Source organism: Tiliqua scincoides, chromosome 12 (genome assembly GCF_035046505.1).
Source record: "Tiliqua scincoides isolate rTilSci1 chromosome 12, rTilSci1.hap2, whole genome shotgun sequence".
In the NCBI taxonomy this organism is placed as follows: Eukaryota; Metazoa; Chordata; class Lepidosauria; order Squamata; family Scincidae; genus Tiliqua; species Tiliqua scincoides.
Genome location: NC_089832.1, coordinates 113,255 through 126,454, shown reverse-complemented (window position 1 = coordinate 126,454; position 13,200 = coordinate 113,255). Strand labels below are relative to the sequence as shown.

Here is a 13,200-nt window from a genome sequence, read left to right as displayed (position 1 = left end):
ACTGTATCCTTTGGTGGGGAGGCAGTCACGAAGTCCTCCTCAAGGTAAGGGAACATTTGTTTCCTTACCTTGGGGTTGCATTGTGCCTACACCGGGACTGGAAAGTTGGATAGGATTGGGCTGTAAGTAAATAAATATTGTGGCCAGTCCACACCAGCTTCCTGCCTTCTTTCTGATGGGGTCTTCATGGAACATACCCCCCCCCCCAGTTCTTGACAATATGACTGTGTCTTTGTGTCCAAACCGGCCATGCGGAATCTCCCTTCTCAATTAGCCCTGGTGACATTTTCCGTGGGATTGATGAGAAGGCCAGAATTCCATTAGGCTGGAGCTGGTGCTGCCTTGGCTGATCTGTGTTCCAGCCAGAAAAGTCTGCTCCCTAGAAGTGAATGTTGTGGCATGAGGTGAAGGAGGTTCCTGTTGGTGGTGCCTTCAGCAGAGTAGAAAGCTTTTGGACGTGTGTGTGTGTGTGTGTGTGTGTGTGTGTGTGTGTGTGAGAGAGAGAGAGAGAGAGAGAGAGAGAGAGAGCACCATCCTCCAAAACTGTCCAAGCCTTCCATGCCCTGGTGCCTTTACAGTATGACTGCTCACGATTCCGCTGACTGTTCGAAAGATGTTGCAGACACAGACAAGTCAATGTCGTCATGGACAGTCAGACCTCATTCCATGCCTGAGCTGCTGCATCTGCATGTTGTTTTGTGATTCTTGCAGTTTTTCCCTTGTGGAGATCCTTGCTTAATGTCAGCATCACCATTGGGCCATTCACCTTAAACGTGAATAAGGGCAGATAGCAGGGGACCGGTTTAGAAGCTGTGGGAGAATTTGCATGGCTGCAGGAGGAGGGAGGCAAGGAGCTGTCCTGTGGCCTGCAAGGGGTACCTGTGAACTCCTTGCATGGCAAGGGCTGAGATGCAAGTGGAAGCGGTGGCTAGTCTTGCTCAAGGTCACCCTTTGTGGCTTTTATATCTGGTGGTTTGTGTATGCTACTTAGGAAGAAGGAAGAGGATGGCAGTCTCCTTTGGCATGTCTGCCTAAATCAGGCACAGTGCCAGATTGTGCCTGCTCTCTCTGAACCCCTAGAAACAGATCTGCAAAATAAATGTTGTCCAGCAAGGGCAGCACAGCGGTGCACAGTGGGAGAGAGTAAACCGGGTCCTCCTGCGTTGACGGAACCCACACCAGGCAGTGGAGCTTTCTTCAACCGACGTGTGATTGTGGAGGCTGCAGGGTGTTCTGCTTGGCCGTCAGGGAGCCTGCCAGCTGGGGCAGAGCTCCATCCACTTAGCACAGGAGAAATGGCCAGGAAGACCATGCTATAGGGAGAATCGAGATGGAGGGCCAGGAAGGTGGAATCTCAGAAGAGTGGCTGTTTCTCCGCCTCCTTCTGCTTAATGTTGTCTCCTCCTTTGGTGGGGTATCCCAGCCCCAGTCCGGTTCTGACTCTCTAAGGGACAGGTCGGGTTTTTTTGCTAGCTCCATAGAGCTTAGTGTTGTCTTCCTTTCTTTCCTTCCTCTTCCAGAGACCCTTCTCCTGCTGGCCTTGTTCTCTCTCTATACTTCCTTCTCTGTCTCTCCCTACCCGTTCCCTAGTCCTAGACAGGAATTGAGCCCGCTTTGAGGACAGCGTCAGGGGGTTCATAGACTGCATGACGTGAGCCCCTGCCTCGTGGTCAGCAGCCTCAGCAGGCCAGCTGGGAGCCACTAGCACAGAGCCATGCCTTTTGGGTTGACGGCGGCACCACTGGTCTTCACCAAGGTCCTGGTGGCCCTGTAGCTTCCCTCAGGCAGCAGGGAATGGCTCTTTCCCCCTATCTGGACGATATTCTGGTGAAATCCCAGTCCAGAACCCAGGCGCTGAGGGATCTACGGGTCACCATGGACTCCCTTCACAATTTGTGATAAACAAGAAAAAGGGCTTGGTGACACCTCAACAGCAGGTAGAACATCTGGAGCTGTGGGTCTGCATTTCGTTGTCCTGGGAGAGACAAGGATCCCTTGAGACCCTATTAAAAGCCGCCATCAGGGAGAAGGAGGTGGACCTTCTGCAACTTTCCACCCCGCAGGGTCTCGTGGTCTCCTCTTCAGATGTGGTGGCTGGGTCCCACTTCCATGCCCCTCCTCTTCAATTGATCCTCTCCCCCTTCCTCCATCTGATAGAGGAAAGAGCGTGTTGTCCCGTCCCTGAGACACAGCAGTTAAGGAATTGCCTGAAGTGGTGGTTGGCTCCAGGGAGGTTATCCCAGGGGGTCAGCCTGGAGATCCCATCCAGGATAACTGTGATTGCAGATGCCAGCCTCCTGGGGTAGGGAGCCCACCTACAGGGAGATTTTGACAGGGACTCTGGAGCCCAAGAGAGGTCTTCACAGCATCATTTGTCTGGATCTGCGGGCCTTCTGCTTGGGGTTAAAGCAGTTCCACAGCAAGGTTCACCAGGTCTGCCCTGCTGATGCAGGAGGCCTTCAGACTCCTTCAGTGGGCAGAGAACAACCTTGCCTCTTTGAGGATGGACCATCTGGCAGGATCAGAAAACATCACCGCAGACTGGTTCAGCTGTCAGACAGCGAGACTGAGTGGCACCTCCACCCAGACGTGTTTGCCATGATCGCCTCAATGTTCGGCCATCCAGTCCTAGACTTGTTTGCCACCAGTCAAAACTTGCAAGTAGCCAGGTTTTTCTCAAGGTCAAACGCCCTGGGGACAGAGGACATTGATGCCCTGTGATGCCTCTGGCCATAGGGACTGCTCTGCGCTTTTTGACCCCATCCCTCCTACTGTTGCTTCTTCACAGGCTCAGGAAGCTTGGAGTGGAAGTATTCCTGGTGTCGCCCCTCTGACCCCACAGGCTGTGGGGATAATTCAGCTGGTGGAGGGGCCAGGGTGGCCACTTCCGACCTGCCCCGATCTGCTACTGCAAGGGCCTCTTCTTTACCCCAAGTCAGAGATGTTCCGGCTCATAGTCTGGCTATTGAACAGGCATCATTGACCTAGTGCGGGTACCCAGAGGAGGTCCTGAACACCCTCTTGGCCTCTAGGAGGCAACCAAAAAGGTCTATGACTGTACCTGGAGACGGTTTGTGCATTGGGCCAACTCTAAGGGCTTCAGCAGCGTCAGGCCCAAGGCCAGGCACATCCTAGAGTTCCTGCAAGAGGGACTAGAAAAGGGCCTCAGCACTTGTACCCTCAAAAGGCGGGTAGCGGCATGCAGGACTCAAGCGTAGCATTTCCCCACACCCACATGTCCAGAGATTCCTGAAAGGGGTAACCTTGCTCAGCCCCCAACCGTCCACAGATTTCCTACCTCGGACTTGGGGAAGATTCTGTCTGCCATGATGAAGGCCCCGTTTGAGCACATGGCCATGGCCCCCCTGAGAGAGGTCACCTTCAAGACTCTGTTCTTAATAGCTGTTACCGTGGCCTGGCTTGAGTCAGAATTGGGGGCCCTCTCAATCAACACTAATCTTCACGTTTTCCACCTGGACAAGGCGGGCTTGCGCCTGGACTTGTCATTCCTCCCTAAAATGAACTCCCTTTTTCATAGGTTGCAGGATATCGTGTTGCCGTCCTTCTGTCCTAAGCCTGACCACAGGAGGGAAAAAAACTGGCACACCCTCAACATGCACAGGACACTGCATTACTACTCAGATCATTCTAAGCCTTCAGGAAAAGAGATGCTCCGTTCATCACCTTTGCTGGATCTTCCCCAGGCAAGAGAGCCTCAGTGGCTTCCTTGGCCAGATGCCTAAAGGGGGTCATTACAGAGGCCTGTCGGGCGCTGGGGGAAGTGTGCCCTGAGGGCATTACGGCACATGGGGGGCCGCAACCTCCACAGCCTTCAAAGGGGTGGCCTCCCTCTGTGACATTTGCAAGGCACCCGTTTGGGCCTCTCCAAATACCTTTACCAAGCACTACAAGACTGATCTGGCCGCCTCTACCGAAGCTGCCTTTGGAAGGAGGGTTTCAGTTTGCAGAAGGTCCTGCAACAGTAGAGGGAGATCTTGCCTTGCCCACTGAAGTGATATGTAGCTCTGGCATATCCCACTCAGTTCAGAATTGACCCCTTCCTCTTCCAGAGAGAAACAGAATGATTACCTATGAACATGCTGTTCTTGGAAGAGGAAGGGGTTCATTCTGCCCACTACAGTCCTGGGCAAGACCCCTCTACTGCAGTCCCTCCACAGCTTCTCTGTCGGTTGGAGGGTGGTAGCTAGGGCATCCTGAGGCCAGTTTCCTGGATCTCTCCAGACTGGCAGAATGGGCAGCAAAATGGCAGATGCGCTTCAATGTCAGTAAGTGTAAAGTCATGCACATTGGGGCAAAAAATCAAAACTTTAGATATAGGCTGATGGGTTCTGAGCTGTCTGTGACAGATCAGGAGAGAGATCTTGGGGTGGTGGTGGACAGGTCGATGAAAGTGTCGACCCAATGTGCGGCGGCAGTGAAGAAGGCCAATTCTATGCTTGGGATCATTAGGAAGGGTATTGAGAACAAAACGGCTAGTATTATAATGCCGTTGTACAAATCTATGGTAAGGCCACACCTGGAGTATTGTGTCCAGTTCTGGTCGCCGCATCTCAAAAAAGACATAGTGGAAATGGAAAAGGTGCAAAAGAGAGCGACTAAGATGATTACGGGGCTGGGGCACCTTCCTTATGAGGAAAGGCTACGGCGTTTGGGCCTCTTCAGCCTAGAAAAGAGACGCTTGAGGGGGGACATGATTGAGACATACAAAATTATGCAGGGGATGGACAGAGTGGATAGGGAGATGCTCTTTACACTCTCACATAACACCAGAACCAGGGGACATCCACTAAAATTGAGTGTTGGGAGAGTTAGAACAGACAAAAGAAAATATTTCTTTACTCAGCATGTGGTTGGTCTGTGGAACTCCTTGCCACAGGATATGGTGATGGTGACTGGCCTGGACGCCTTTAAAAGGGGATTGGACATGTTTCTGGAGGAAAAAATCCATTACGGTGTACAAGCCAAGATGTGTGTGTGCAACCTCCTGATTTTGGAAGTGGGCTATGTCAGAATGCCAGATGCAAGGGAGGGCACCGGAATGTGGTCTCTTGTTATCTGGTGTGCTCCCTGGGGCATTTGGTGGGCCGCTATGAGATACAGGAAGGTGGACTAGATGGGCCTATGGCCTGATCCAGTGGGGCTGTTCTTATGTTCTTATTTTCTTATGTTCCTACCTTCCCCTCACCCTTGTGGAAAAAAAACCATCCTTCAGTTGGCCAGTGGGCCAGGCTGTCATCGTAGGTTCTACGATGCTTTTTCCTAGCACCATGTGGGCCCCCATGCGGTTGTTTCGGGAAATTCTAGTCCTTACTGTTCAGTTCCAGCTGGGATGCCCCACCAAAGGATGAAGCAAGTCTGGCCCTGTCTCGTGGAGTGGAAGGGGCATCCCACTCGGTCTAGAATGAACCCCTTCCTCTTCCAAGAACAGGATAGGCACCGGGAATAATTCTGTTTTTCTTGCTCATGGCCTGTTGTGCATCCTTCAGGGGTCTGCAGAGAAGGTAAAGACCTAGTGCCTTCTCACCCCATGGCTGCAGCATCGAGTGTCAGTTTCTTTGTAGACCATGCCGGAACTGCCAGTTGGTGAACCCACTGCCTGGAATCTTTGGCGCATCCACAGCCTCAAGCAGGCACACCTCAGCACACTCTTCTTCAGGAACTCAGCCTCATTAAAATATGTGCTCAGTGGCTCATTAGAGTCACTTCCAGTTGGCACAGCAGTTTCTGTATTGTGTGATGGGGGGGTAATTAATGATGCAGGCGACGGGCTCTATAATATAACAATTATGATGATGTTGCAGATTATTTTAAATGGAGTTGTAAGTTGCTTTGAACTGGCTTTTGGAAAAGCAGGGTAAAAATACCTGTAAATAATATACATTGTGGTATAGTATAGTTGTCTGCCCAGCACAGTGTGGGTTGGCCACTCAGGGTTGCCCCTCGCTTACATGGGTGTGGCTTGAGGTGTGTAGATGAGGTTCCTCATGAGCCCTAAGGAGAGTGCTCCACACTGGCATGCTGGCTTACCTACCCTCCCCTTGTACCTGCTGTCAACCCCCTGCTGTTTCAGCCCTAGGATGGGGGTCCCCCATGCTCCATCATTTTGGCCAGCCTGTTGGCATGGCAGCAGGGTGTGGCAGGACAGGACAGGCTCAGCTCTCCCTTCCTTAGCTCCCTTTGTGTGTCCCACTAAGAAGCTGCTGCTGTGATTCAGCCTGGGTGGTGCGCAAGGCTCCCAGAAGGGGACCCAGAAAGGAACAGCCTGTGCAGGTGCGGGGGTAGGCACAGGTTTCCCCCCATAAACATGGTATTTATGTTCAAATATTAAATATCTATATGATGCTGGCTTTCTAACTTGGGTTCGATGCACTCATCCTCTGTACCCATCTACTTTTCAGCTAGGCATTGGGCTGGGGAGCAGTGGTGTAGCTGGGGGGGGGGTCAATTGCCTTAGGGGGCAACAACCTGAGCTTGACACTAGTGGCCAAAATTGTGAAAACCTTGGTAAGTACAAATAATACCATCATGTTAATATATCATTGGAGAGGTAATTTAATGCAGAATGTATTGAAACAAACCACGGTGAAATATCTGTAATCTATCAAGAGTTAAAGCCAGTTAACCAGAAAAAGAAAACTGCCTTATGGAACAAAAAGTGGATTTCTATAACTCCAAAGTGACCAATGAGACTGATTGTTTTGAGAGCCAATGAGGTGTTGTTATGATACAGAAGGGAAGCAATAAGATGTTACTATGTCAGCTCTCATTTTCATGTATCATAATACAGTTAGCCCGGCTAACTTGGTAATTTTTTATTGCGATAAACATAATACACTAAATACATTGTAAATCAAAGTGTCAATACAACATTATATGTTAGAGGAGAAAAGGAAAAGAAAGAAAAGAAAAAATTAATCATTGATGTTACATTATAAATAAGCCTTTAAAAAGTCTTCCAAATATCCAAGGATTTATTCATACAAAGTTGTCTTTTGTAAGTAACTGGTTCGAAGGTAGATAGTGAAAGGCTGAGTCCTGTCTAGCTTTCCCGCACCGGTGTAGCCGCAGTGCAGTCCGAGGTAAGGGAACAAATGTTCCCAACCTTGAGGAGGCCTCTGTGACTGCCTCCCCGCTGCAGGACGGAGCACACGCCCCATACCCTAACCCTAACCCTAAGGCCCCATTGGTGCAGCTGCACCGGCACTAGAAAATTGGATAGGATTTGGCCCTAACTTGGTGCAGAGGTAGGTACCTTTTCAAGTGGTGCTCCTGTTATATTTAGCAGGGAGAGGGTAACTGTCCCTCTTCACCCCAGTAGTGTCTAGCTGCTGTTTGCTGGTGCTCTTCTGCATCTTTTTAGATGGTTGCGGGGGAGGCATGTGTGTGAGAGGAGGCTGGGTGGCAGCGAGCTTTTCATGTGTCAGCTTTGTTGGGGACAGAGTAGTGCCTTGCTGAAAAAGGCTGCCCGTCTGTTCAGCTTTCTGACACTGCACTGCCAACTGAGTAGCCCCATCTTTCACGTGTCTTGCTCTGTTCTTCCATGCATTTAACAGAGGCCCCCTCCACCAGAGAGGTTCAGGTTTTGGACCCAAGGCACTGTAGAATTCATCTCTAACCAAAACAGGGCACTCTTTTTATTTACTTACCTAATGTTGATTTTGTCAAAGACAAACTCTTCTTTGACTCTGGGTAGGAGATAGCTTAGCTATGCCACTGCTGGGGAGTGGTGTGTCAAGGCAGAAATTCAAGAGGTGAAGCTTCCCCACTCATTTCATAGTGCTACACCTGATGAGTGTGTGCCTGACATTTCTACAAGGCACATTTCTTCCCCAGGTTGCCAAAATGCAGGAATCCTAATTTGTCATGTCAGCTGTACAAGATTCTGCAATGTCACTATTTATTTGCTAAAATTTATACTTCTCATTATAGGTAGCTTATACTATTTTAAAAAACCCATCATTTAAAAGAACTGAGAACAGGACACAGATTCTGAAATGAAATTTGCAGCATTTGCCACAGCCCAGCCAAACTGTTCTGAAGTGACCCATTGTCAGCTGATGGTAGAAAATGGGTAGCCTGGTCATCCCAGTTGTGATTGGTACACTGGTTACCAATGCAGTCCCCAAAATGCTTGAATTGCATTTAAAATATCGGAACATTAACAAAATCACTATTGGTCAGATTCAGAAAGCTACCCTGCTTGGTTCAGCACACATTATCCATAAGTGCATTACAATGTCCTAGGCCCCTGGGTGGGGCCCGACTAATAATTAACACCAAGTCCTGCTAAAGAACCAGCAGCTGTGTCATGAGAAATAACAATAAATAATAATAATAATAATATTAACAACAACAACAACAGAGTGCCATCCACCAACTATAGAAAGCAGCTTTACTGGGAACAGCTTACGTCTTGCAACAATATTTATAAGAGCAAAACAGGACAAAAACCAGGCATCCTGGGTCCTTGGGAAGGACTCAATGTCTGGATAAAACATACCAGTCAATAACATCTGCCTGACTGTGCGGAAATCTAATAATAATAGTGTGAAAATCTCATAATAATACTAAAAAGTGCAGTGTGACTTCAAGGAGAGATCCACTGCTCCATTCATGATATTTTTCTCTCTCAAGATATACCAGGGTAAAGGGGCCATCTAGTATCTGAAAACAGTGCACATGTTGAAGAACAAGGCACATCATGTGTGCACAGGACTGGAAGTGGCTGTGCTCCAGTTTTCAGACAAGCTAGAAGAGGGTCCTGGCACATCTGTAAGTGCATGAACACCATTGTCAGAATACATGCCAGATGTAATTGCAAATCTGTACCGCAGTTTGCTGCTGAAGCATTTAAAAAACCAAGGGTTGCGAGGGTGCGCAGGCATCCCTCTTTGTTACTGACACAGTCGCACCTAGAGGCTCATCAGGATTGAAACCTGTGTGTGTGTGTGTGTGTGTGTGTGTGTGTGTGTGTGTGTGTGTTCCCGCCCCCCCCCCCCCGCCTATTTTCACATTTTCAGGCCCCTGGAGAACACAAGTGCATGAAAGGAGAGGTGGGGGGGGGGAGAATGGGAGAGCTTAGTATTCAGAAATGATGCAGAGTTGCTAGGCAACAGACGAGGCAAAAGTGTGGCAAGGAAGGGGAGAGCAGCCAGTGAGATCATGGAGCACCAGTCCTGCTAGGCCCTTTGGTCAGATAAAATGGGCAGTGCAATTCAGGAGCGGCACATGTAGCACAACCGGATTGTGAGCCTTACCCGTGGGGAGTGTAACCCTGTGCAGAGCAGAGACAGCCTTCCTCCTGATGAACAGCACCTCTCTTTTGCCTGGATTCAGTGTCACTATATTAGCCCACCCCCCAGTCCTTCACAGCATCCAAAAACCGATTCAGAACCTTGACAACCTTCCTGGTGCCAGGTGGAAATGAGAGGCAGAGTCGGGTGTTATCAGCATATTGATAACCCTGTACCCCAAACCTCTTCCAGGGTTTCACAGAGGTGCATCCGTAGTCCCATGGCTAGAGCAGCTTCCCTCAGTACTGTTGTGCTGGACTTTGGTGGCTGCTGTACCATCACTAGAGCAGCATTCTGGCAGGGCCTGCCTCCAGAAAAGATCAAGAATCTTGCAATTCCCTGACAGCGATTGAAATGCTAAATTGTATAAGGCAGAGGCTTGGTGAGGGCAGCTGTCCAGCTAGACGGGAAGTGTCACTCAGCTTCTTGGTGGTCCTGTGCCTGTAATCGAACAGAGTGCAGCTCGTTCACCTGTTGCTGTGGGACAGACACACATGTGACTGTGCACAAGAGCTGCTGAACAGGAGCAAGCTCTCTAAGCATCTCTCAGACTGTGGGTCAGGACCCACTAGGTGGGTCATGAGCCAGTTTCAGGTGGGTCCCCATTCATTTCAGTATTTTATTTGTAATTTATTAGACTTGATGCTTCCATGGTATGGGGCTGCATTTGGGGAAATGTTACAGATTTGTACTTTGAACAGGCTACTATTCATATGCTTTTAACAATGATAGTCAATGGGACTTAGTCCTGGGTAAGTGTGTATAGGATGGCAGCCTAGGATTGTTAAAAATTTTCCTGCTTGATGATGTCACTTCCGGTCATGACATCACTTTCAGTTGGTCCTGACAGATTCTCATTCTAAAGAGTGGGTCCTGGTGCTAAAAGTTTGAGAAGCTCCAAGGAATGGTCTGTAGCGGCACAGTGTTAGTCCATGTCTGCCCGCAACACTGGTGGTGTTCTGCTGAGTCCTGTTCACAGGCATGGGAACCCACAACAGAGCCAGAGCTCTGTGTTCAGTTTGACAGAGCCAGTCTGATGAACGTGTTCATCAAAACGCCGAGAGCTCTGCCTGAACTGCTTCAGAGTCCCCCCACATGCCTGACTATTAGGTGCCAGTCCAGACAAAGGAGCAGATGCCAAGCCCAAGCTCCCCCTCCCCAGGAAGAGGGATTGTTTAGCTGAGCAATTAAGATGGGTGAATTACAATAAACCTGGTCTGACAGCAAATCAATACAAGGAGAACTGCTATCTAATAAGCCGCCTGGTGGCCAGCTTAGTAGGTGTCCTCTGACCCAAAGGCCTGTCTAGTGCAACCCTGCGCCTCCAGAGTGAAGGGACTCCTTGTGCCCTGGGCCCCATGCATGAAGAGAGACCCTGCATCCCATGGGTGATCATCAGGCTTGCCTCTGAGGCATCACTCCATCCATACTCCAGGCAGAAAGCAGCTGCCCCCATCCCCCTGCCCTGGTGTCTTAGTAGATGTTGCAGGCTTCCAGAGGCCAAATGTTTGAATGCTCCCTCTTCACCCTAGCACATAAGGGGCACTTAGGTAGCAGGTGGGTGCCTTAGCTATGCCACTGGCTGGGGGGAGACAGCGGATCAAGAGGGTGGCAAGCTGCTGGGGGGAGGAGGCGGGGTTTCCCCCAATTTTCATTTATTTTAAAGCCCGGGCATGACGTCACTTCCTGTTGTGACACTGCTTCTGGGGCATCATTTGAGCTTGGCACCAAACTACGCGATGGTTAGCCTCGCCATTGCCAAGAAGGACCTGTCCTCCAGGCAGTGCTGTGTCCACTGTGAGCAGCACTGCAGTTGTCATCTGGCTCCCTGCAAAACAATCCCAGAGCATTCACTATAAAGAGAATGAACACTGAACGCACAGGCTGCTGCTGGCATTCAGAAACCGTAAGTGGAGGCCGAGGAGCTGAGATAACAAGCCATTGATCAAGGCCGCTGCTCTTTCTTGGAATTCCTCTCCTCCCTGAGCCCTTCTAGGCATTCCTTCTCTGTTGCAACAATATTGCTGCCCCCCCCCATTCAGAAGACCCCTTCTCCCTGTGACTCAGTCCGCGGAAGTTCCGGTGAGCGAATCTTGTGGCTAGTCTTGGGCTGGAACATAAGTTGGGAGGGCGTGTGATGTTTGCCTGCGTTGCTTTCAGAAGAGGTGAGCTTTCTTTATGTGTGTCTTTTTAAAGTTAGGCACCCCTTCTTTCCTGCAGCTGCAACCCACGGTGGTTTATGAAGAGGAGAAGCAGAGGTAACATTCTGCTGCTGCGAGACAGATCCCCGAAACAGCCAACACAAAAAGGGTGTCCTCCACGGCCTGCTTGTTCCACCATTCCCTGCCCCTCAGTGGACTTGGTCATTCTGGCTCATGTTTGCTTAATTTGTGGTGCTCTATTTAATTTTGTTGATTTTCAGGTGTCCCTTTGTGAGCCCCTTTGGGGCATAGCTGACAGGACTGCAAGATGTGCCCAGAGGCAGAGGGGTTGCCCTGCACTGGTGCGTTGTTCCCTGGCCATTGCCCTGGAGCAGGGGAGAGATGATGGGACTCTCCTTCTGAGGTTTAACCATCATGATGTTTGTTCTCCCAGGACTACACAATCACCATGTATTTTCAACAAAGCTGGCGAGACAAGCGTTTGGCCTACAGCGACCTGCCCCTGAACCTCACTCTGGATAACCGCGTGGCAGATCAGCTGTGGCTCCCTGATACCTACTTCCTGAATGACAAGAAGTCCTTCCTTCACGGGGTGACAGTGAAGAACCGGATGATCCGGCTCCACCCAGATGGAACTGTCCTGTATGGCCTGAGGTGAGTCCGGAATGGCACCAGCTCATCACCAATGTTTTGAGGAAGCTCAGGAGAAACAGGCTGGAGTGTTTTTTCTTTTGACTGCATGACATGCTTCACCCCAGAAGTAGCTGCATTTCTCTCACGGCCACATACTTTCCCAGCAGGTGACTGAAATGAGTCATCTGATTTGGAAGATGGGTTGTGTCTGTCTGATGGGATTTCAAAATGTGACATTTGTGTCTGACTTCTTGCTAGGGGTAGAAAGTGCCCAGCTTCCTCCTGCAGGGGTAAACGAACTGGTTTTTTCATGGATAAGAAAGACTGAGAGTTACCAATGGTGACCTGTGGGGCCCTGGCCTGGTGTCTTATCCACTGATCTCATCTGGGTTTGTACATGACAGTTTCGCTCAGCTCCACAGTATGGTCCTCTTTCCCCTGGGTGTCTGGGTAAGTGCTCTGGTCCCTGATACCATTTGACTTGCATGGCTTGTGTCCACTTGGGGGGGGGGGGGAGTTGTATATCCGTTTAAGATAAGCAGCATAGGATATGGAGTTGCTCTGGTTGCGGTCATACCTCTCCATTTTGAGGGGAAAAATAATCTCTTGGGAAGAACTGTGCAGCTCTAGATGTGATCACATCTGTTTGCGAAATAAGCCTATAGGGTAGTTGGAGTTTATTTGGAGAGTATGTAAAGAGTGCAGCTGAAATGGTCTGAGGACTGGAGTTGCTGTTCCTGCAGCTGGAGTGCAGTGTGGATGGGCTGTGTGCGGCCCCTGAGGAAGAGCAGGGGACGAATGGGATCTACAGGTATGCACAGTCAGCTGAACAGAGAACATCATTCAAGACCAGGGAGAGGCATTTGGCTGGAGTTTCATGGTAGCTTTTCATTATGTTCCTTTTCTCTAGCACTGGAGATCAAAGGAAAATGTTGTATCTGACCAGGGTCTGTTTCAGAGCCGCCACTTTTGTATAGTAGACATTACCTTTGTTTGCATGACTTCTGCTGGCATTTACTTCCATCTCTGCAATTTGCCTTGTGCTGCCAGCCCGCCGGCACTTGAGCCCAGCACAGAAATGCTGCTGGTTT

At 49.9% G+C, this 13,200-nt stretch overlaps 1 protein-coding gene across 2 annotated transcripts in view; it reads left to right on the top strand.

The window, feature by feature from the left end:
* LOC136663243 (gamma-aminobutyric acid receptor subunit beta-4) overlaps positions 1-13,200 on the top strand; it is a 65,435-nt gene that overhangs the window by 36,253 nt on the left and 15,982 nt on the right. For both annotated transcript variants that reach the window (XM_066640233.1, XM_066640232.1), the window contains exon 4: positions 11,910-12,130. In XM_066640233.1, the coding sequence (XP_066496330.1) occupies positions 11,910-12,130 (221 nt within the window). The remainder of the gene's footprint in view (positions 1-11,909; positions 12,131-13,200) is intronic.